The sequence below is a fragment of the Cyprinus carpio genome, chromosome B11 (genome assembly GCF_018340385.1).
Source record: "Cyprinus carpio isolate SPL01 chromosome B11, ASM1834038v1, whole genome shotgun sequence".
NCBI classification, from domain to species: Eukaryota; Metazoa; Chordata; class Actinopteri; order Cypriniformes; family Cyprinidae; genus Cyprinus; species Cyprinus carpio.
This window is the reverse complement of record NC_056607.1, coordinates 17527317-17549805: the sequence shown is the minus strand read 5'-3', so window position 1 is coordinate 17549805 and position 22489 is coordinate 17527317. Positions and strand designations below refer to the sequence as shown.

The following is a 22489-nucleotide window of genomic DNA, read 5'->3' as shown; positions in this document are numbered from 1 at the left end:
CCAGGGAGCGCTTCTCTCTGTAACTGCCTTAGAGTCTGCATTATCTTCCCGAAATTAACTGATAAGGAGTAGCTTCCTGATGAGAAATAGCTGTATGTTTATTTTGTGTTAATCTAATGCATACACTGTCCGGACCAAACTTATCAGTGCTTTATTATTTTTATTTTGTATGATTAATACTGAATGTAATTTGTACTAAAATAACACGTTAAATTGAAAGTCCTAGTAGTTATGACTAATAATCAGAGGAGCAGGAGGCTGTAGAAAATATGAAAAAGAAAATACATGTTTTATTTTCAGTGCATACTGAGTAAAATCACAATATCTTTTCTTGTATTTGTATTTTTTTTTTTTTTTTATTTAAGCCAAAATTCAGCCGGGGAGTGTGATGGTGCGAGGCATCTTTATTATGAGAGCTCCCGAGAAAGAAATAGAATAGGCATCTGAAGTCATTCACAGCAAGATATAAAAAAGCACACAATCTCCAAACATCTCCTTTAAAGCACAAATGAAACAAAGAATTCAGTGTCCGTGGCAGGAAGCTACTCCTTATCAGTTAACTTTTGAAGATAATGCAGACACTCCTGCAATTACAGAGAGAAGCGCTCCCTGGTGCCAGAAGAAATTAATGAAGCTTCAACATCACCCTTTGCACAGCATTACAGCCTTATAGAAACTGCATATATATTAGAACACAGAATCAATATAAAACAAGGGTAAAATAAGTCAAATGAATGTTCAAATTATATATATATTAAAATCAGTTAATAAAGCATATACTGTATATAATATAATATATTAATTACAATATTTTCTAGCCAAAACAATATGCCATTCAGATTATATTTTAATAAGATTTTTGCTCTTTAATGATAGTTAACAATTAGCCTCAGTCTCCCGTATATGAATAATCATGTTAAGGAAAAGCAATAATAAATGAGTTGTTCTGCAAAAGTTTGTGTGCTTTCTGGAAGCAATTCTGAAAGGGCAACATTCATTATTAGCTCTCCAGACATGAGCCACAATCACCTCTCAGATAAGACACTCAGGTGGCTTCACAAACCAATTATCCAAGAATCCTTCAGATCGTCATGTTCCCAGCAGCACCGCTTCATACTAGAACTGTTAATAATAAATAATATTAGAAACAGGGTGTAAATTCGGCTTTGCACATGTAACCATTACCTCCACATGCTCAATGCTCTTTGTCACACAGTCTTTCACAAAGTTTCCTCCCGATCTATATTGGGCCCATTTCCAGGTCTGAGCTTTTTAGTTAGACTTTAATAGAGATGAAACCCCTCCATTCATAAATAGAACTGTCCTGGGTCTTAAGCATTGTTCATTAATTTAAATGCAAAGGAAAGTGTATTGTAAAGATGTATTAGACATGCTGCTCAGGTTAAGTAAACTATCTAATGTTTTCAAACGACCTTCTTTTAAATAAGGACATTCATTTCACTGCCCAAAGGAGGTATGATTTAGTTCTTCCTGAGAGAAAGCAAATGAAGCATACTTAAGAAGAGTACTAGTGGCACATCAGAGTGCACTTGTGATACCCACATGAGCTAAGACTATCTTTCCTGTATTAATATAGTTATTATTTCAAGTCACTAGTGAATGAATGAAATACTTGTAGTGCATCTTGGGATAGGAGTGTTACTGCATGTCAATCTTGATTTTGGTTTTAATCTGAAGTGATCCTGTGTGTTCCAAAGACGTTTTTCAACATTTGCCAGACCTCCTTGTGCATATAGAGTTACATAGAGTATTATACGAAACTGAGTGCTTCCTATAATTATGTGTACAGTATGATAATGCATTTATATATAAAAAATCTCTCTCTCTCACTCTCTCTCTCTCTCTCTCTCTCTCTCTCGCTCTCCCCCCCTGTCCCCCACCATGTGTGTGTGTGTGTGTGTGATTCAACATTAATAAAAATTAATTGCATTCACGACATGAAGGTGAGTAAATGATGACAGCATTTTTAAAGTGTGAAAATGCTGCCAAAGTTAAAAATTACACATTGTCGGGGTGCTGAAAGTGATTCAATATTACAGAATTTTATAAACCTGATAATGATGGCTTTGGAAAGCCTTTGGCAAGGTTTGAGAAATATTGATGTTTAACTTCATAGTGATTAATGTGACTGAAGAAAAATGCATTTAATGTGATTGCATGCAATGTGGGCCATGATGAGGGCCTCCGATGCTCATACTTAACCTAAAATTGTGCTTTTTGACTGAAAATTTTTAATTTTAACATTAGAAAACAGTAAATTATTAAAATGACAGATGTGTGCTTAAATTAAATACTTCATAGGCATATATTGTTTGATATAGAGAAACACTTGTGCATGCAATTATTATTGGTGCAACATGATTATTTAAAAAATAAATAGCTCAATTAGCCATTTTAGCTTAAGTTATTCGGTATCATTAATTCTCAGAAACAGCATACAAAGGCTTTGCTTTAATCAAAATCCATTATTGTCATTTATAAAGTCCCTTTGTCTTTGATAAACAGTGAAAGATCTTTAGTTGCACATAATCGACTTAAGAGGTTTTCATTAATTCAAGTTTTTGCATGCTACTTGGATATTGATGCTTTTATGTTTTTACCATGGACATTCATACTGTAAGAAGCAGCGCAAACCAAAAATGACTTGCAATCAACTTGTTGAGAGAAATCAAGTCACTGAAGAACCCTTGATTCTCACACACTTGTTCTCATTTAGACGCATAATGACAAAGCTGCTGTTTGTTTGCAGTGCGGCCACAATAGCTCAACCCACAGACAGCCCACTCCTTCCCCTTCCCGTCTTTGCTTTGGTTTTTGCCACAGAACAGCCAAATCCACCACTAGCATGTAATTACTGCCCATTAAAAGACCCCGATCTGTTTTTATGACCCACATTCATTTTTATGTACTCTATTCTGAGAGGCTTCTTCCTCTCTCCCAGGCATTCCTCCCTCTTTTTCAAAGGCTCTCTCTTTGAGTGTCTGTTTCTTTCTCCTCTCTACCCCCCATCTGCTGTGCTGGCACTTTGATAGTTGAATAGCTGAGGGAACCCACATCCCCTGAGCTCCCTAGTCAATATATCATATCTATACCTTGAAGGAGATACAGAGGGCAGTCGCAATGCAAATAGGTAAAGATGTACGGCATACACATTTGACAGCGTTGCTAGTTGAATGTGGGCGATAAAGGTCAAATGTCTAAAAGCAATTCTGTATCTATCTCGCAAATTATGCTGACAGATTTTTCTGTGCAGCACTGTTGGTGCAAAATGAATGCATTGTCATTAACAAGCCAATATTAAAAAGTTTAACTATCAAATTTCTCCAAATGTGGGCTCAGTAATGTTTTGTAGTCATAATAGTTTACTCACAAGGAAGGGAATAGTACTTTTGAGAAAACATGATTCAGTGTGCACATATGTGCATCAGCCTTCTGTCTTCTAAAATGGGTTTTTAAAAAGAGAAAATGTGGAAGGAAAGAATGCAATAATAATGTAAAAGTGGATATTATACTTTCTGCTATATACTGTAATTACTAACATTTTATTCCATTAATATGTAGAATACTTTTTGTTATACTTAATAATAACTTAATAATAAATACTTAATAATAATAATACTTATTATTACTAATATTATTAACATTTATTACGTATATATTATTATTTATTCATATTATTTATGTTTATGTACTTAGTAATAATATATTAATATATTTTCAAGATGATATTTGACAATATTTTAAAAAAAATTTTTATTTTTGACAGTATGAATCAGGTCTTTATAAAAATATATTGGCGACCATTATATTTGGGGATCTGTGGCATCAAAACGTTTGAAAAACCCTGTTCTGGGAAAAGTTGTTTGTTGAGATCACATGACGTGAGTTAATAATTATAATAATTATAACAATAATAATAATAATGTCTTTATATGCCCAATAATTTCCTGACATTTCTCTACTGTCCTGTCCTATAAAGCATTGAAAAGCCAATTAAAATAACTTAAAAAAGAAAAAAAACTTAGGTGAAGAATAATCAGTATTACTTACTGAGTGCACCTTTACATTTCCGATTTTCTGTGGTGTAGCTGTTGCTTTGTTTCTTTCAGGAGGTGCAGAAGTAGAGTGTTCTCTAACCAGAGTTATGAAACTCTGAACAAGACCTGTTTTGTTCTCAGGGCAGGTTTCCACGATAACGGCGAAATATCACTTTCAAAGGTGTGGTGTAATGCTAGCCAAGGGCTCCAGGTAGATTGGGTCTTCACTTCGTTTCTGCCAACACCTATTTTTTGATGGTGCAGGTGTGCAGTCCAGATTAAGGTCTTCATATTAAACTTCTCAACCTAGAAAGGGAGTCGCCAATCAGTTCACATTTCTCACCCTCTGCTTTTCCTGAAGCTCTCGAGCTTGCTTTAAAAAGGCCATGTGCTTACCATATTAAAGTTACAGAGTCAAAATGAAGGCAGATCAAGGTCAACGTTTCTTCTGCATAACGCAGGAGGTGATGGCACATACAAATAAGACAAAGTTGTAACACATTCATACATTGTTCTTAACAAATCATGAGTCCTGTCAACCCCTTCAGCTTTGCAATCTATCAAAAGTGTTAACATATATAATACTTGCTGAAATATACCTTCTTACTAGATTCCACCTATAGACAATCACTGAGACCATAAAATTCATGAACATTCAGATTATTTTAGCAAATATTTCCTATATATTTTATATATATATATATATATATATATATATATATATATATTTGTATCTTTGATAATAAAGTTGGGTTGACATCAAAGTGTCAAATGCATTGCAATAATTGCCAGTCAATTTCAGTTGTGATTTTTCTTCATTTTTATATTTGTGATTTAATATAAAAATATTATTACATAATTTACTCTAACATTACTGTAAAGGACCAGAGATTGGGACCGGTATTGAGAAACACTGTGGTGACAATATTTCTGATAAGTTATTAGAATAAGAGGCAGCATGATTGTGTGATACAGCACTTCAACAAACAAGATGTTAAAGTCGAGTAACTTACATTTTAGACAATATTGTCAGTCACTTTATCTGTTTTTGCTCTGCTCTGCCAACAACAACAACAAAAAAATTCCAAACAAAGATACAGGAAAACATTTGCGTGTCAACCTTCAGGTTCTAGAATGATTTTACACTCAAAAAAAATGCTGGGTTATTTTTTTTTAATCCAAATGCTGGGTTCAGCCTTATGGGTCATTTTTTTTATTTTTTTATTTTTTTTATGATGGTTTGATTGCAACATATAATCATTGCTGTTAATAGTGTTCATTATCTGTTTGATTATGACATTAGCTGAATTTTACCCAGGTGCTTGGTAATTTTTCTGTAACTAAGCTGCTGGGTAATTAAAAAAAAAATGCTGGGTTATTTTTTCTACCCAACCACTGAGTTGAGCCTGCTGGGTGGTTTTTGTGTTACCTAGCTGTTGGGTTAGTGGCTGCGTTAATCTCGCTGACAGCTGAAACTATACACCCCTCCCCTCCCTCCGACGAAACAGCCCAGCGTGGGGTTAATTCAACTCAGTCAGTGCGCTGGCTTTTTGCGTTCTATACAGGAGAGAGCATTTATTAGCGCCACCGCTGCCGATTTGGTGCACATGATGGAAATGCCTTGCCTTGCATAACGAACAGATTTTATTAGATATAAAACTAAATATAATTTAATTTAATGTTAACATTTTCTCTAATCGCAGTACTGTTTGTTTATGGGCAGGTTATAGAGTCAGTCACAGCATTTTTCAGCTGTGGTGAGACGTGAGGCTGTGGTCTGAGGTTCCCAGTTCCCCTGGTGAACAGCATCCCATCACGGCTCAGATTTCAGTGACCCACCGGCACAAGAATTAGCACTATTTCTGTGGAAAGGGATTAGAGATAATGGTTTAATACATTTAAAGTAAATTGCTTCTTTTAAACGTTACAGTTTTTATTTCTATAATGCTTGTTAAATGACTTTAAATGTATGTAATATTGTAAATTATGCTGTATTCACCCAAATATTATAAAATGACTAAATAAATTGCAATTTGTCTTATATTTTTGTCTATGGGTGTTCTTGCCTATTAATAAATGTTCATCTTTTGATTATTGCTCTTGCCTCAAGTAATTCTGTTTGTGAGTTTTAATTTACAGCCTATTTTAAGCCAGCAATATAGTAATTTTTAAACAATAGTTAAATAAAACAACCCAGCATGTTGGGTAAAAACATCTAACCCTAACAGCTGGGTAAAAATAACCCAATATTTACCCAGCGCTGGGTTGCCAAATAACCTGTTTTTAACCCAGCATTTTTTAGAATGAACCCATCATTTATATGAACCCAGCATTTAGGTTAAAAAATAACCCAGCACCTGGGTAAAAATATTAAAAACAAACCAATAAAATGACCCAACGGCCTGAACCAAGCATTTGGGTTAAAAAAAAATAACCCAGCATTTTCTTAGAGCATAGTTTTTCTTGTTCATGTCATATCTTACCTATAGTAGAGATCCAGGACTGTTGCTGCTACTGGTACCCTACTGAAAGAAAAACAAAATAGATGTATGACTGCCTGATTCAGACAATGAACTTTTGAACCAGTAAGGGAGTTGGGTGATCACAGCGCCACAGGGTTGGCTCATTCTGCTTTCTTGCATTTGTTTGTTTAATACCAAACTAGGCTTTCTCTGTGGCATAATTAAATCAGTTCTAATGTGCTATTTATGCATGCAGCCTCTGTATTATTCAAACAACACTTTTGCACATTATTGCATTTTTGTTGAAACACAAGAACTTGTGAGGTTGCCATTATTGAACAGCAAAACGTTCTCCCCGAAACCCCTCCCGAGATGCCATTTATTATTAATTTATCCCCCGCCACCTCCAAAAAGGAGCAGAGAAGTGATTTAGAATGCATTCCTTTAGAATGCTGCATTAGCATTTTACTCAAAATGAGCAAAACATTTTTCAGTGTGAGCATTAAAAAAAAACAACAACACTGTTGTTTATATTATTGCTTGGGATGGCAAGGCATTGTGCTGAGATGATGGTGAAGTGGGAAAAGTTTTATTCTCTTGGTGCTGTAGTGAAGTTGCTGGGCAAACTGTATTGTTTGTTTGCCTGAAGAGATCTATCAGTGAAGCAGGGAACAAACCAAACAAAAAATAAAAGCAGCTTTAAATTGATGAAAAAAAGTAAATATAAAAGCAACAGGGTCGAGAGGCCTTGAGACTAAAGACGACATGGCAGCAGGAAATGAGTTTGACAGGATTGTTAATTTTGACATGAAATGAAAATCTATTTTTAAATGCATGTTATTGATCTTATTGTGAACTACTCATCGCTGCACGTTTTTATTTATATGTATTTTTTATTTATTTACTTAGACTTCAGACTGTTATTACTCGATACAATAGACTGGTGAAATATGCCCATCTTGTCCAGTAGTTTTGTCTGACTAAATCCCACCCCTTTCTTTCAGTTAGCTGCAAACACACATTCAGATTTGCCTCCATCCAATCAACAATCAATGAATTAAACCAAGTCCCCACCCTCCTTTTTTATTTTTATTTTATTTTTTATTTTTTTTATTAATCTGTTTTACTTGGATGTTTTTTTGCAATATAGTACACAATATCTGTTGCTTCTTCAATTACATTGCAGCTTTAAATGAATATTCTGGGTTCAATACGAGTTAAGCTTATTTGACGGCATTTGTGGCATAATGTTGATTACCACAAGAAATAATTTCGATTTGCCCCTTACATGAATAGAGGTTACACTGAGGCTCTTACAGTGGAAGTGAGGCCAGTTGTTGGAGCAGAAATGTGAAGCTTATAATTTTATAAATGGATTTACAGTACATTCATTCTCCTGTTAAAAATTATGTAATGTTTCAGCTGTAATGTTGTTAAAGTCTTTTTTACAGACATTTTAGGGTTTGCATTGATCCTGGATATTCTTTTAAGTCTTCTTAATGATCTGGTTTGCTCTCCAGCTATAGAAGTTAAACTAACACATTTGAAATGTGTTACAACATTTGCACATCACATTCCGGAGGCACCGGGTTACATAACTCCTCACTCCGCAAATGTTGTCTGATGATGTTAGTATCAAAGAGTGCATTTTTATAGCCAAACAGCTACATTACTTTAATGACCCCTTTGACTGATAGAAAACATTATGTTCATTTCATTGTGGTGCCGTGACGTGCGGCATCTCCATCGTTGTAAATTGTGTGTGAAATGCAAGATCTACAGGAGCAGATTGCACCTCTTCCCTAAGGTAAGATGTGAATAGGAAGCCCTCCAAGAGGAACAGCCACCGTGAGGTTAATTAAGCAAAGTGTATTCCAGGGTTACGGTTCAAATGAAAATACAAATGACATCTGCCGTCGTTTGTCAATGTCGCTCGCTCTGCATGCCTATCAAGCAATCATTGTGTTTCGAAACTGCAGCCAAAAGGTCACGGGAAGAAACAGACAGCACACCGCTTCCATTTGTCTCCTGTGATACGAAATGCATTTACTTGGATGACAACTTTTGTCTGTAGCATGTGGCTGGTGCGAGAAGAGCTGCTTATTCACTTTTTTCCATTTGTGATTGGATCTACACAACAAGCCAATATTGTTATGCTGCAATATTGCTACATTCTGACTTATTGTGTGGATTGTGTAGTGTACACACACAAATATTTATCTGTAACTTTGCACCAGGAGTCAAGAGGTTTCCAAGTTTCATCCATGGATGAAATTGCTTATACATTCCGGATTTTCATATCTCCATGACTCTGTTCCCTGTGCGGCATGCATGTAGATAGGCACTGGAAATATTCTCTCTGCAATGTTTTAGAGGAATATTTTTGTTCAGTACAACTTAAACTCAGTCGATAGTGTTTGTGGCATTATGTTGATTACCATCAAAATTAATTTTTAATTGGTAAAGGGCCATTTTTTTGAAAAGTTTTAAAGCAGTTTTTTTCCTTTAAGCAGAAATGTGAAGCTTATAATTTATAAAATATTATTATTATTATTATTTTTCCCTGTGAAAGCTTGTGTAGTATTTGAGCTTCAAATCATTTCAATAGTGCCTGTGAAATGTCGCTAATTTGACCATGCCTTTGTTGTTAAATTTGTTCCAACTTTACACAGATAACATTATCTAAACAAGAAAACACTCATGTTGTTTATGTATTCTTGCTATACTATTAAAAAAGTGTGCATTTTAACATTTTTACAAATTGGACTAATTCACATCATTGTAAGTGTCAACTTTTGGTCTTCATAAACAGATTTTTTCTCACATAAACAAGTGGAAGTAGACACACTGTAACTCAATTGTGCATTTCAGATGCTGTCACATCCTACAACCTCATCATCTGCAGAAAGAAATTGCAACTCAATCACACCAAAATACTTAAAGGCATTGTAGTGGGTTATGAAAATACAATATTTCACTGGAACTTGGTATTCATTACACTATTTTCTGTTTCTATTTTGTTTACTTCTTTAAGTAGTTTTTCATGTTCAATGTCAATTGTCATTTATTAATTTATTCTTCTAATAACTGTTGTTAGAGCACTGCCATTTTTGCTACAATTTACATGTAAAAAAAAAACAACAACAAAAAACAACAACAAACAAGAGTACCTAACTGACAAGATGCTGTTGCTGATTTTATGTAAAACCCTAATAGAGGCTACAAGATATTACAATACTAGGCAGATAGAGGGGTAAAAACAATATTAATAGTATATACAAATAATATTAATGATACTAATATTAATGGTATAAATACACTAATATACTAATAAATCATGGTTCTTTATGCAACCCTATAAAAGGTTCTATTTAGCACCAAAAAGGGTTCTGCTATTGTTATAAGCTGAAGAAACTTTTCCTAGTACTGTTTAGAAACAATTTTCTTAAGAGTGTGTTGTTTAGTGAGCTTAAATTCCTTTAATATTTTGGAAGATGTTTGCTTTCACTGTGCAAGCCTGAGAGGTTTCATATAATGCACTGAAATCACATCTGTTTCATTAGAAATATAGTGGTGTTTTTATCTCCAAGCTGTTGTTTTTGAAGAAACTTTTTAGTCTTTATATGTCTTTGTTTTCCTTTTACCAGTATTCTGCATCTGCTGTTAACATTTTCCATGGATTGACACAACACTGTGTTAATGCTTAAATTAAATTAGATTACAGCCCTTCCATTTTTACCCCACAAATTTGTGAACCGACATTGATGTTATTCATAAAACTGGTTTTGAAAACATGGTTTATGCCTTTAATACAAAATAGCAACATCATTATCAGTCAAGAACGGCCGTTGTGTTGCACATACCCATTGTAAAATTGCAGCACGAGGCATTTGGAACACTCAAATAAGTGCTTGGACAATCAATCCTGGACTCCCTCAAGCAGCCAGAGCGATACAGGTGTCTTCAAACCATTAGGGCTGATGACACCAACAACTTAAACAGCGATGAATTATTAAATATAATAATGGGTTATTTATAAAGCTAGCCATCCACACGGAGCTGAGGCATTCAGTTTGGTTGGGATGGAAATGTCATCCAGTTTATGCTACGCTTCTCATTCTTTGGATTACATTGATCACGTCATTGGAATACAGGGACTAAAAGTAGAGTGTGGTTGGATGAACAAAGCCAGACTGCAGAATGCTAAGTATGGGTATTAACGTCTAGTGTGTCTCTTCCTCTGTCAAACAAACGAAAATGAAGAAACCGCAGACCAGCTGAGCGAAAGCCGTGAGAGAAAGCTTAGTGTCAAACTACTTTAAATATGTCAATGTAACCAGAAAAAAGCCATTTAAAAAGAAAAACAACCAGTGTGTGGCTCTCGATTTGTGACAAAGTGTTCAAAGATATCTACAGTGTTTGGCCCACAACTCTCGTCTTCTGTAAAAAATGTTAAGTGGGACCCATTTCAAAAGATTTGCTTAATAATTTAACACAACCTTAAACCAATTCACTTCAAGTGCCCAGATGGTGTTTTTATTAGGCAAATGTTCAGTACTCAAGTAGAATAATTTACACACCTTTAAAAAAAAAAGAAGCCCTAGTAGAGTACCTCCAATCTTTGCAATCCACTGAACTCAGAATTATTCACCACATCCTGCTATGTTGAGATTCATCTCAACAATAAATGTCTTTTCTGGATATCCATCTGTTTGCGAATGGTTTTGTGGACATTTAGACATTTCAAAACTGACATTGTGAACTTGAGTCAACCAGCTCTGGTTCCTCTGAGACTTGTGATCAGTCCACAGTGGTTCTTTCTTTGAGTAAAGATGTGTATATACAATCAAACACGGCACACCATTTCCTGCAGCTTGAAGCAGAGAATTCATTCACATTTGGTGGAGTGGTGCTTGCTGTCAGTACCTATTGTACTTCTTGTTTTTAATTGAATGAACTGAGTAATAAAGTTGTTCCAAAAGAGCCTCTTAAACCGATCCCCTATTTAGTATGCACAGAAGAATGTCAAAAGTCAGGTAAACGAATTGGTCTGTCCTAATTGCCATAAAAGAGCACATTCACATTTCTCTCATGTTTCTTTTGATTGGATCAGACTGGCGTCGTCCTTCTGATATGGAAATTGAGCTACCAACTCAGATGAGCGAGAAAATGTCAGCGTCATTAAAATGTGGACGACGGCCTTTTGATTACTTTCATTCTGGGCGAAAAGACTGTCGCCAAGGAAGTAAATTATGAATAACTTGGAGAGCTATATTTGTTTCTCACTGTTTAAAACAGTTACGTCAGATGGGATACAGGTCTTTTACAACGGATCACAGCAGGTTATGTGGCCAACTCAGCTATGATCAAAAGACAGAGAAATAAGTGAAGTGTGAAATGGCATCCTGCGTTGCAGTCTATAGCATGCAGTTGGTTATTATGAAGCCTGTAAGACTGACGTTTTTGCCTACGGACAACCCGTCTTATTTATTCATGGAAAGAGTCAGTTAGGAGTTTACACTTCAGGTCAGAAGCAGCATTACAAGAATTTTACCACGGCAGGGAAGACTGGAGAGTATTTAAACATCTGTAACTCTGTGCTTTTTTTGCAGTGCTTTGTGTCTCAAACTTTGATTAAATATTAATTTGTTGTTTACCCTGTAAATCTTTTATATTAAACACTTCAGTTATTGCTGCACCTCCACTGTAATTCAGTTATAAATAGCGGATTCACTAATAGTGTAAGCAGCTTTTGAAATCTTTCTTTCAATGTGTTTAATTTGTTTTTTTCATAACAGTGGTGGCTAACTATTATGTTGGGTAAGTTACTCTAAAAAAGTAAGTAAACACTAGCTATTAATTACATCTTTGACAGTGTAATTAGATTACTGTACTCATTACTCTTTCTAAAAAGTATTGCATTACTTATTACTAATTAATTTCTAAATTCTGTATCAATTTCAACCAGCAACAACAATACAAGGATTGACATGAAACTGAAATAAATAAATATAAATAAATAACATAAAATTGCATTAATTATTCGTGAACTGATCATAGTATTTGAAGGGACATAATTACATTTTAATATAGGAACATTTTAAAATTAGAAGTTAAATTCACTATTGTTCTATACAGTTCTCAATTCAATTACATCAGATATAAGAGCTTTATTATTAGATAATTAAGAAATTAATCCCTTACTTTACTGTTTAATGAAAAGTAATTAAATGACGGTAATCTATTACTTGTTAATGCATTACACCCAACACTTCTAATTATCATCTTGTTTTATTAATTGTTACCATGGTAAATGTTCAAACAGACCCACCCCCCCCCCCAAAAAAAAAAAAAAAAAAACAACAACAACAAAACAAATGTTGCTAGTGTCACAAATGATTACCCAAACATTCTGAAAATGTTTCGATTGAAACTCTTTTGGATATTATTAAGTAAAGATCATGATCCATGAAGACATTTTGGAATTTTCCTACAGTAAATATATACAAATTTAATTTTTGATTAGTATTATGCTTTGCTAAGGACTTTTGCACCCTCAGATTCCAGATTTTCAAATAGGCTAGTTGTATCTCGGCCAAATGATGTCCTGTCCTAACAAACCATATGGAAAGCTTATTTATTCAGCTTTCAGATTATGTATAAATGTCAATTTCAAAAAATTTACCCTTATGATGATTTTGTGGTGCAGGGTTACAATTCAATAACTTATGATCACTTTTAACAAACGGAAAATAGGCTACTCTTCAAAAGTTGTGTATAGTGTAAACTATTTTCAAAACAATTTAAACAAAACACTAAGGTTTTGTGGTATATTTGCATATCTATTAATTAAATCCATAATAAAGTGATTAATAATTACAGGAGGATATTTGTTTTTTTTTCGATGCACTGTTAGATATAGTAGTTCCTAACGCAAAGCGCTCGAGCACCGAACTGTTGCTATGGTTACTCCGAAGGCGAATGCTAATGTTTTCGCGCGTTTATTTAGCGAAAGCTCGTAATCTAACTTTTGCGTTAGAATTATTTGTGTAAAAAGAATTTATGTTTTTGAAACCCCCAAAACCTCAATTACAGTGGTCAGACCCCACCATAAAGCCCCTCGCAATTAATTCGCCACCTGACAGCATCCGCAGGCTATTTTAATCTAAAGTAGATATGTAGATTGTACACAATACGCGCCTTTTTAACTGTCAAGCGTGCTGTAGTGCGTCTTTAAGTAGTACGCTGCGGTAGGAGGAGTTGTAGCGTTTGTGACGCCGCCAGCGGAGCCGTGGTGCTGAGCTGAACAGCGCCTGTCCACCTGCAGTAGTGCGCAAGACCGACCGGGACAATATTCTCTCGCATCGCTCAGCGGAACCCTGCAACCGACAGCACGTCTCACAGGAATTATCTCCACGTTTGTGAATAACAAACATCTGCCTCCTCTGCTGATGGCCAAAATGAAAACCGGCTGCGCGATTCTTGTGGCGTGTGCCTTAGTTGTGGGCACCTCTTTGGTAAGACTAAATGTTTTATTTACAAACACTCTGGAAGTAACACTTCTTGAATTCAGACAGACCGTGCGGAACAGTGCACTTGTGTCTATGCGTTGTATGCGCTTATTCACTAAAAGTGGTGCATCGAGCGTTTACTTTGTGTGTTTGGAAATGCAGAATTGCTTTCGTAGCACTTCTGTAACAGTCGTTTTTTTCTCTTTCTTTCTTTGAAATAACATTCAAACAAGTAAATCAGTTTGTGCTGAACACTGGTCGTCTATCGGGAGGCTGCAGTGGCTTGCAGCTGCACTTTTAACACACATTGCAGAGGATGCGGCGATGCCTGTGGTGTGTCTGCGAGTAATAGTGCTGCTCTGTCCTTACTGGAGGAATATATGAATATGCAAATTAATTGTTTTCATATTAATATTCATGTTATGGAATATTCATTAATATGAACGTCAGGAATGATTTAACTTGTTGGATACTAGAGAGCTGGTTGCTTTGGTCAGTGGAATTATGAAACATTAATATAGCAGCCTAGTTAAAGACGCACATAGGCAGTTAATGAAATCTAGAAAGTGCTGGGGTGTTGAGTAAATATAAGTTCTGGCAATAAGACATATTGCTGTTGAATGTGAAAGATATTGACATTCTCTTTGATGACTCATTCAGAATAAAATCTGTATCCGGCTGGGGGTGAAATGTAGCTATAGAGCTGTATTCACATGGTGGGTAGAGGCAGCGCTGCTTTAGAAAGTATCCATCTCACAGCCCTCTGACTAATGTGATCTGTAGGGATGCTTTGACACAGACCGTTCCTCTGTGGATGTATGAAAGAGCTTAGTGCGTCGGCTCTTTGTTGTCTTGATTTTTCAGGTTCATAGTTGTCTGTGTTTCAGAATGGAAAAATATACGGAGAGAGACCCCTTAAGGCAACCTCTTGTTTGGTTCAGACACAGCCGAGGCCTGAGTTTAAACCGTGAATTGCTTTTAGAAAAGCCCACCATATTGAGACTGGCATAACCTGAATATGACCCACCATCTAATTATGCTAAATCTCCGTGGTGAGCACTATCCATTGATGCATACACACACGCTCACACACACACACACTAGGTCACTATCCTAAAATAGATGCCAGTGTAATGGGCACAATTTCTCTGCTTATTTACATGGCAGAACTCCAGCACAACCTTCTTTACTCTGCATTTTCTGTCTTCCATCGCATCCCCCTTTTCTCCCTCGGTTTGTTTTAATCATCAAACAGGCTCGTTTAGCTCTTGTTAAAGCTCTGGATGTTTTCGTTCATGTAAATTTCTTTAAAACCACCATTAGGGCATACGAATTAGATTTAGAATGTGTTCATTGGCATGGAACTATTGAATATTCAAATACTCTACTGGACTGTGATTCGTAACCAGGAGTACGTGCACAGCTGAGTGTATTTAAGCAGGTTACAATAGGTGCTTGAAAAGATTGATATATTGCTTTGTTAGAGCTACAAAATATAATTGTTATTTTTCATTTTTAAATGCATAAATAATGTAATAAAAATAACAAAACAACTAATCTTGATAATTAAACAAGCATATTTTTTAAAATAATTTAATTGTATTTTATTGTACTGAAATTACTGATATTGAATGACTACAGTGATTATGATATAATTTATTAAAACAGACCTATTAATAATTTAAACATTTTATACATTTGCATTGATGATATTCATAACAGAATATGTTTTATCCCATTTTTTTTTAATTTTATTAATTACTGATATTGACAGACTAAAGTCATTATAATACAATTTATAAAACGTGAATTAATAGTAATATCAGTAATAAAGCTATCCAGTTCAAATGAATACTGTTGATTAGGTTGCTTGAGTGGAGGGTACATAAGACAAAAAAAAGAAAGAAAAGGTATTTAAACTTGTCTATTCATTCCTAATAGTAAAACAACTGCATCCTTGCTCTGTGAGTTTGCCTCCTAAAGGTATTTATATCAGTTTCGATAACCTTGAATAAGAACCACAACCCTGTGGTCACAAATCAATTTGCCTAACCACTTCCCCTCTCCTGTGTCTTCATAGCCAATAATGTCTGTCTTTCTCAGGGGAGTCACGGAAATGCTCAGACCATCGCTCCATGTAGACCAGGTTTCTCCCAGAGTTTCTACACCGTATTTGTCCCCAGGGGTGTGCTGCAAGGCCTGAACATTCACAAAGGTAAGAGCTTGCAGTGCATTGCACGATACGGCGTTGGTTTAAATGTGTGTGTGTGTGTTAATCTCAGTGGAGCTTTAGCAACAGGTTTGTGGGTGAATGTAAATGCTCGTGCATCACTTTCTCTCCATCGTTCTCTGTGTGTAGGCTAAATGTAATATGTTAAAAATCATTTTAGCTTCATTATTGCACATTTATGTAGTCAAGTAATCAGAAGATTCTGTTGAGTATTCTTTGGTATTTTCACCTATGCAGTAATGTACACTACTTGTGCTTACTGTATGATTCCTCAAAAGGTGTTAACAGTGATCCAAAACCAGTTTCATCCAGCTTTAAAATAAGCACAGTGTGGAATAACAAGCACAAATAAACGGTTTAGAAAGGAAGAGCGGGGATGCAGATATGCCAGCGTGCTGAATGTTGATAGTACACACAGGACCAGTTATGCAATTAGAACATGTTTAAAACACACAATGCTTTTCAAATGCAATTTTCAAGGTCTGCAAAACGTCAGGTGATGCATTTAAAGAAACACATCCACGCTGTGCCAGAAACTACATTTCCTTCGTGGTGGATGTCGAAAGCGTATAAGCGTTCCTAATCATTGAGAGCTACAGTTGGCACACGTCTACATTAATAAAATGCACAAAGCCAGTGTCTCTTACTGATCACAATCAATATGCATATTATTCAGTTTTAGTTTTCGACTTTCAGACAAAACCCTTGCTGGATGATTAAAAACACAAATAAATGAAAAAAGGAAAGAAACCCATCTGAATTAAATGGATAGTTCATTGGCCCGGCTGGCTACAGAAGCCTCATTTAAATCTTCTGTTCAGCTCCCGCTGGGTGTTTTTGCCGCTTTGAGCTTTAAGCTTTTGCTTCCAACCCACCCCGCTCCCCCTCTGTCCTGCGTGTAATACAGTTCCTCAATTCTTTCCCACTTCTTTTCAGCAAGATTTCAGCCGTCCTTTTATTCTGTCGCTTTTCATTGTCATTGTACGTGTGTGTGTGTGTGTGCGCGTTATGCAGGGATCTGCTTTATCTATGAAATTTGTTTTGCTGTTACGGTAGGAGATGTCGGAGGGAAAATTGGACTTGCAGAAACAAATCATACAAGAAAATGGCACATTGATTCAATGAATTACCTGTTTTTTTCCCACCGCATTCAAACTTTGATTGAGTATAACTGTTATCAGAGTAATCAATGGTTTTATTGACACAAACGTGGATGTGCAGAGGGAGATTTATTTGTTGTTCTCATTCTGGCTGCAACTTCTGCGCTGATGCGGGAACACGAAATCGAATCTTCGCAATAATTGTGCGATCCATTTTATCATTTATATTTTATGAAATAAAATACTTTTAGAAACACTCCTTGTTTGCAGTACGTATAAGATCTGTTTGTTTTGATTCCAGCCTGTGGAGGTGTTGAGGGAACATTGTCAGTCATTGACATGTCAGATGTGCTTGTTACACAGCAAGTCGGCGGAGTGTTGGCGTGTGTGTCCAAGTGCTTGCGCATGAGTCAATCATTTTGTTTACTCGTGGATTTAGATATGAGCATTTTGCTGGGATCCACTCTCGAGCCTGTGCCCATAATATCCACCAGCCACCTTTCCTTCAATATCCAATAGTGCACTCTTCATTTTAAAATCACGCTTACCCCAGCACAACTTGGCACTCGGGTGTATATCGTCAGGCTGCAGCATGAGCCCTTATAGAGAGTGATTAATGTACAGTCACCGGCCTGCGGGAAGGGTGATGTGTTCAGAGGAACCGTAGTAATCGGGGAGTGGGGTCGCCTCACAGGGACATTAATGATAACAGTCTTGTGTAACCCAGAACCGTCAAAGGGGAGAGTAATGGGTGAGCCGGTGCACTCAGTAGGGCCAGCGCGCATCAAGTCGAGAAAATTCAGCGTCAATTTAGCCGTGATTGTAAACATTGGTCTGACACCTCGAGAATGCTAATGCCGAGGTGGGAATTCTCAGGAGCGCGGTGTGGTCTGAGAGTTGAACACAGCCGAGGAACCGAGAGTAGAAAGTTCCGCTTGAGTTGCTTCCATAACTGTTTAATATGGCTGCAGCGCACTGGGGTGAGAGTGAGCGATTCATCTCAGTTCTCTAGGTACTGCTTAGCATTGGTCTCTAAAGGCTGGCCATCCAAACAGAATCAGATATGACTACTCTTTCATGGCCAGAGCAGTCGGGGTGTCTGCCAGCTGTCCGCTGGTCTCGCAGCTGCTTGCGATGCAATTTGCTGATTCCGTTTAATTACACCGCTAGCTTGTTGTGTTTATTTTCTAGTCATTTACAAAGGTGTTTGCTTGCACCAGGCTTTTAATTATCGCAAAGTTTGGGTATGATGACAGCAGCGGTGCATTTATACCTATTATGCTCTAATCCTCTTGATCACTTTTATTGTACTTCTATGGATAATGAGCCTATTAAAGACACGGCCCTCGAATGAAGTCGACCGGAGTGGTTATAATTCAACCATCCAACGTTTCTAATATCTTTACACAGTAAAAACAGACAGTGTGAGTCCCTTCAGGCGCTCTGCCTCGCTAGACATGATTCATCTTCACTCAGCATGTGAAAAAAATTCATCATTTATGTTGACAAAATATAAATGCCAGGGTTGTCACATATTCAGCTGGCCTCAGGAGCATATGAAAGGCACCCGCATGGCCACGGTAAATAGGTATGGTAAGCATTTGTGTTTTACATGATTGGATTCCGGATTGTAAATGGGAAGTTTTGAACCGCGTGTAACGTTGACTGATGATGTGATCATTTAGCGCTGCTCGTTATTGCGGTAGGCAGTCTGGCTCAGGAGAAAATGATATTTTATTGGTTTTATTGTGTTACGTCATGTCTTCCGGTGTTTATGCAAACGTTTATAGACGTATAAACTCATGCATAAATGGCCCGTCTTGCTGTGTTGACGTGTACGGTGGGGTCTAAGCGTTTGAAACCACTCTGGAACAATTTAAAGGAACAAAGGAGCGTTATATACAGTCTGTAAAAACAAGACATATGTAAAGATATATGCAAATTTGATTGTGTGTGCAAATGACATAGTTCATGAGCCAGTGGACATGAGGCTGTCATGGTAACACTTTACAATAAGGTTCCATTTGTTAACATTAGTTAACTCCATTAGTTAACATGAACGTACAGTGATAAATATTTGTAAATGCTTCATTTATACATTATTTAAATCAGAAGTTGTATCTGTATATATTATTTATTGGATGCGAGCTAACATGAACTGCTGTATCTGTATTTATTATTTAACTAACATGACTAACATAACATAACTGTTAGCTAACATAAGCTTACTTGAACCAACTGTTATATTTGTACAAAATCACTTAGAAATTATTTGAAAATGTAAAAATGTAAACTTTTTTTTTTTTTTGTGGTCTTATACTTTTAGACTCTTTTGATGTTAATATACACTACTGTTCAAAAGGCTGTGTTTTTTAATCTATTAAAAATATAATGGATAGTTAAATATATATATAATATTGTGAAAAATTATTTAAATTTAAAATAAATGTTTTGTGTAAATGGGATTTCAGCATTTTTTAATAAATAAAATGTTCTTCATTTTATCAACCAAAATGCATCTTTTCCAAACAGAAGAATCAAAAGAAAAGAAAGAAAAAAAAACGTTTGAACTGTAATCTGCATACAGTACAATCAGATCAGCATAGAAGAAAAGAAGAAAAAATAAGGATTCATATACAACATACAAAACGTTTATGAGAGTATATTGTCCATAAAGACGAATGGAGCATTTGAGCGTGGGCCTTTTTCAGAGCAGGACCCCACCTGGGAGAGATAAACCATGAAAACGGATATTCCACTGATTGCACATTGTAGTGTAAACCATCATGTTGCCTAAGAGCAGGATCAGGCACTTTGAAGCCAAAGACAGAGAGATGGAGATGGAGATGGGGGGGAGGACAGGTACACACTAACACAAAAGAACAATCTGATTTGAGTTGCACTTACCCCTAAATGGTGGTCTGAATGGATGCTGTCACAATGTGTTCAAGAGAACATGAGCGATGAACTTCAATGCATAACCCTTTAATATCCATCACAGTGCTGGTGGGAAATGGAAGTCAGTCGCCTTTGCCGTTAGTTCAGAGGCGGCCATTAATCATCTTAATTACTAGTGCTTATGCATAGTCAGAGTCATTTGACTTCTCTGGCAGATTTGTGGCATTTGCAGTGCCACAAAATATAGTGCCTGCTTGGATTTCTTAGATATTTTACGTATATACCAGATTTTATCATCAATAAAATATAGTAAGGCCCCACTTTAGATGTCCTTTCGCTTTAAAAAATATACCTCTTCCACAAGGACATCCATTAAATCCAAATGCACAGACATCTTTCGACAGTTTTACAATAAAACCAGAACTAGGACTCCGCCTGTGAGATGGAGACGCTTGGCGCTTGGACTCCCGGGCTCTCTCTCGGCTTTCCACTTGTGTCTTAAAGTTTACCTCATTATCTAGCAAACACATTGCTCTCCATACTTACACCGTGCTGTGGAACCTCTCATGGATACAGACATTCACAAAAGCTCATTAGGATGGTTCTGCTTGAGCCCTGTGTGTAGCTTTGCAGTCACAAACATAACAGGGTTAAGAGTTTATTATCAAATGGAACATTTCGACTGAATTCTGATTGGATGAGCTGGATTAAATTCAGTCTAAAAGAGTAAAATTAGTAATTATAAGAATAAGAATAAATTATTATTTTTATTATTGTTGTTGAAAATTATTAATACGTTTATGAACGCAGCAGCTCAGCTTCTTACTGGAAAGTGCAAATATGAGACTATTACACCGGTTTTAATCTCACTTCATTGGCTGCTAGGTGTAGAATCGATTTAAAAATGTTAATGTTTGTTTTTAAATCTCTTCACAATCAGGCCCCGCAGTACTTAACTGATCTGTTACAGCCTTACACTCCGTCGAGATCATTTAGATCTACTAATTCTGATCTGTTACAAGTGCCTTGGACAAGATCAAAAACCAGAGGTGAACTTGCTTTTTTTTGGTTGTTGGCCATTGTTTCCCATCTCACATCAGAATTGCCCCGACCTTGTCTGTTTTTACATCCACTCTTAAGACCTGTTTATTTTCTTCGGCATTTGATTTATTGTTTTATAATTCTGTTCTTAGGAACATCACCTGTGTTACAGCTTGTGTTCGATAATTGCATAATTGTATTTTTTTTTTTTTTTTTTTGACTTTTTATATTATTTTCTGTCATTGTATACTGTTGTAAAGCACTTTGGTCAACTTTGGTTGTTTTTAAATTGTGCTATATAAATAAAATTGCATTGTATTGTATTGTATGATATTAATGGGGCAAATATGAATAGATGTTTTTAATTATTTTATAATTGAAAATTCTTTTTTCAGTTTCATAACAGTTTTCCATTTCATCTTACTGTTTCCATCTCATGGTCACATATTGTTAAATAACAGCTTTCAAAACTTAAAGCTTTTGATTTTATCGTATACAGCATGATAATATGAAACAAAAATGTTCTATTTATCGGTTTTGTAATGCTCAAGGATGTTTACATTTTGCCCAGTTGAAGATAACATAATTTGTGCTCTTCTCAAAGATGAAATGTTCTTGCATTATATGCTGTTATTGAACAGAATCTAGTTAGGTCTGCTACTCAGCTCAAGTGGACCAAGCATTCAAGAGTGTACCATATGCACAGACTTGGTATGTGTCATGCCTAATTTATTTTTCCGTTGCATTTCCATCTAGTGGTCCACAATATATCAGTCTATAGGGAGAAATCTTGATTTCCTTGGATCTTTATTTTCCTTCCCATTCTTCTCTCTATCTCATGCTCTCTTTCTAAAACTCACCTAGCAGTTCTTAATTAAGTTTTCTTATGAAACCATGGTTCACTGTCTATTTGAATATAAATCAGATTGGATTTCCATCTTAAAGGCAGATTTTTCACTGCTGGCTGCATGTATACTATTAGCCAGCAAGGCATTTCTCATTTGCATTGGCCCCGTCACTTAGAGTTATGTTCTGATCTAACGTATTCAGATGCTTTGGTGCTTAAGGTCGTTAACCTGAGATCGAGGTGGCAGAAGTGGGCTGTGATTCTGCTGGAAGGCCTTGAGCACACTGCTTTTGAAAGAAAAATGATGTGAATTCATTCATTACTAGCAATATTGAAGTGAAT

General features: G+C 36.0%; 1 protein-coding gene across 3 annotated transcripts in view; it reads left to right on the top strand.

The window, feature by feature from the left end:
- LOC109069640 (cadherin-4-like) overlaps positions 1-22489 on the top strand; it is a 225409-nt gene that overhangs the window by 18516 nt on the left and 184404 nt on the right. For 2 of the 3 annotated variants that reach the window (XM_042734278.1, XM_042734277.1), the window contains exon 3: positions 16135-16246. In XM_042734278.1, the coding sequence (XP_042590212.1) occupies positions 16135-16246 (112 nt within the window). Of the gene's footprint in view, positions 1-13782; positions 14038-16134; positions 16247-22489 lie in introns of those variants that run through there. The other variant, XM_042734276.1, reaches the window with a different exon arrangement.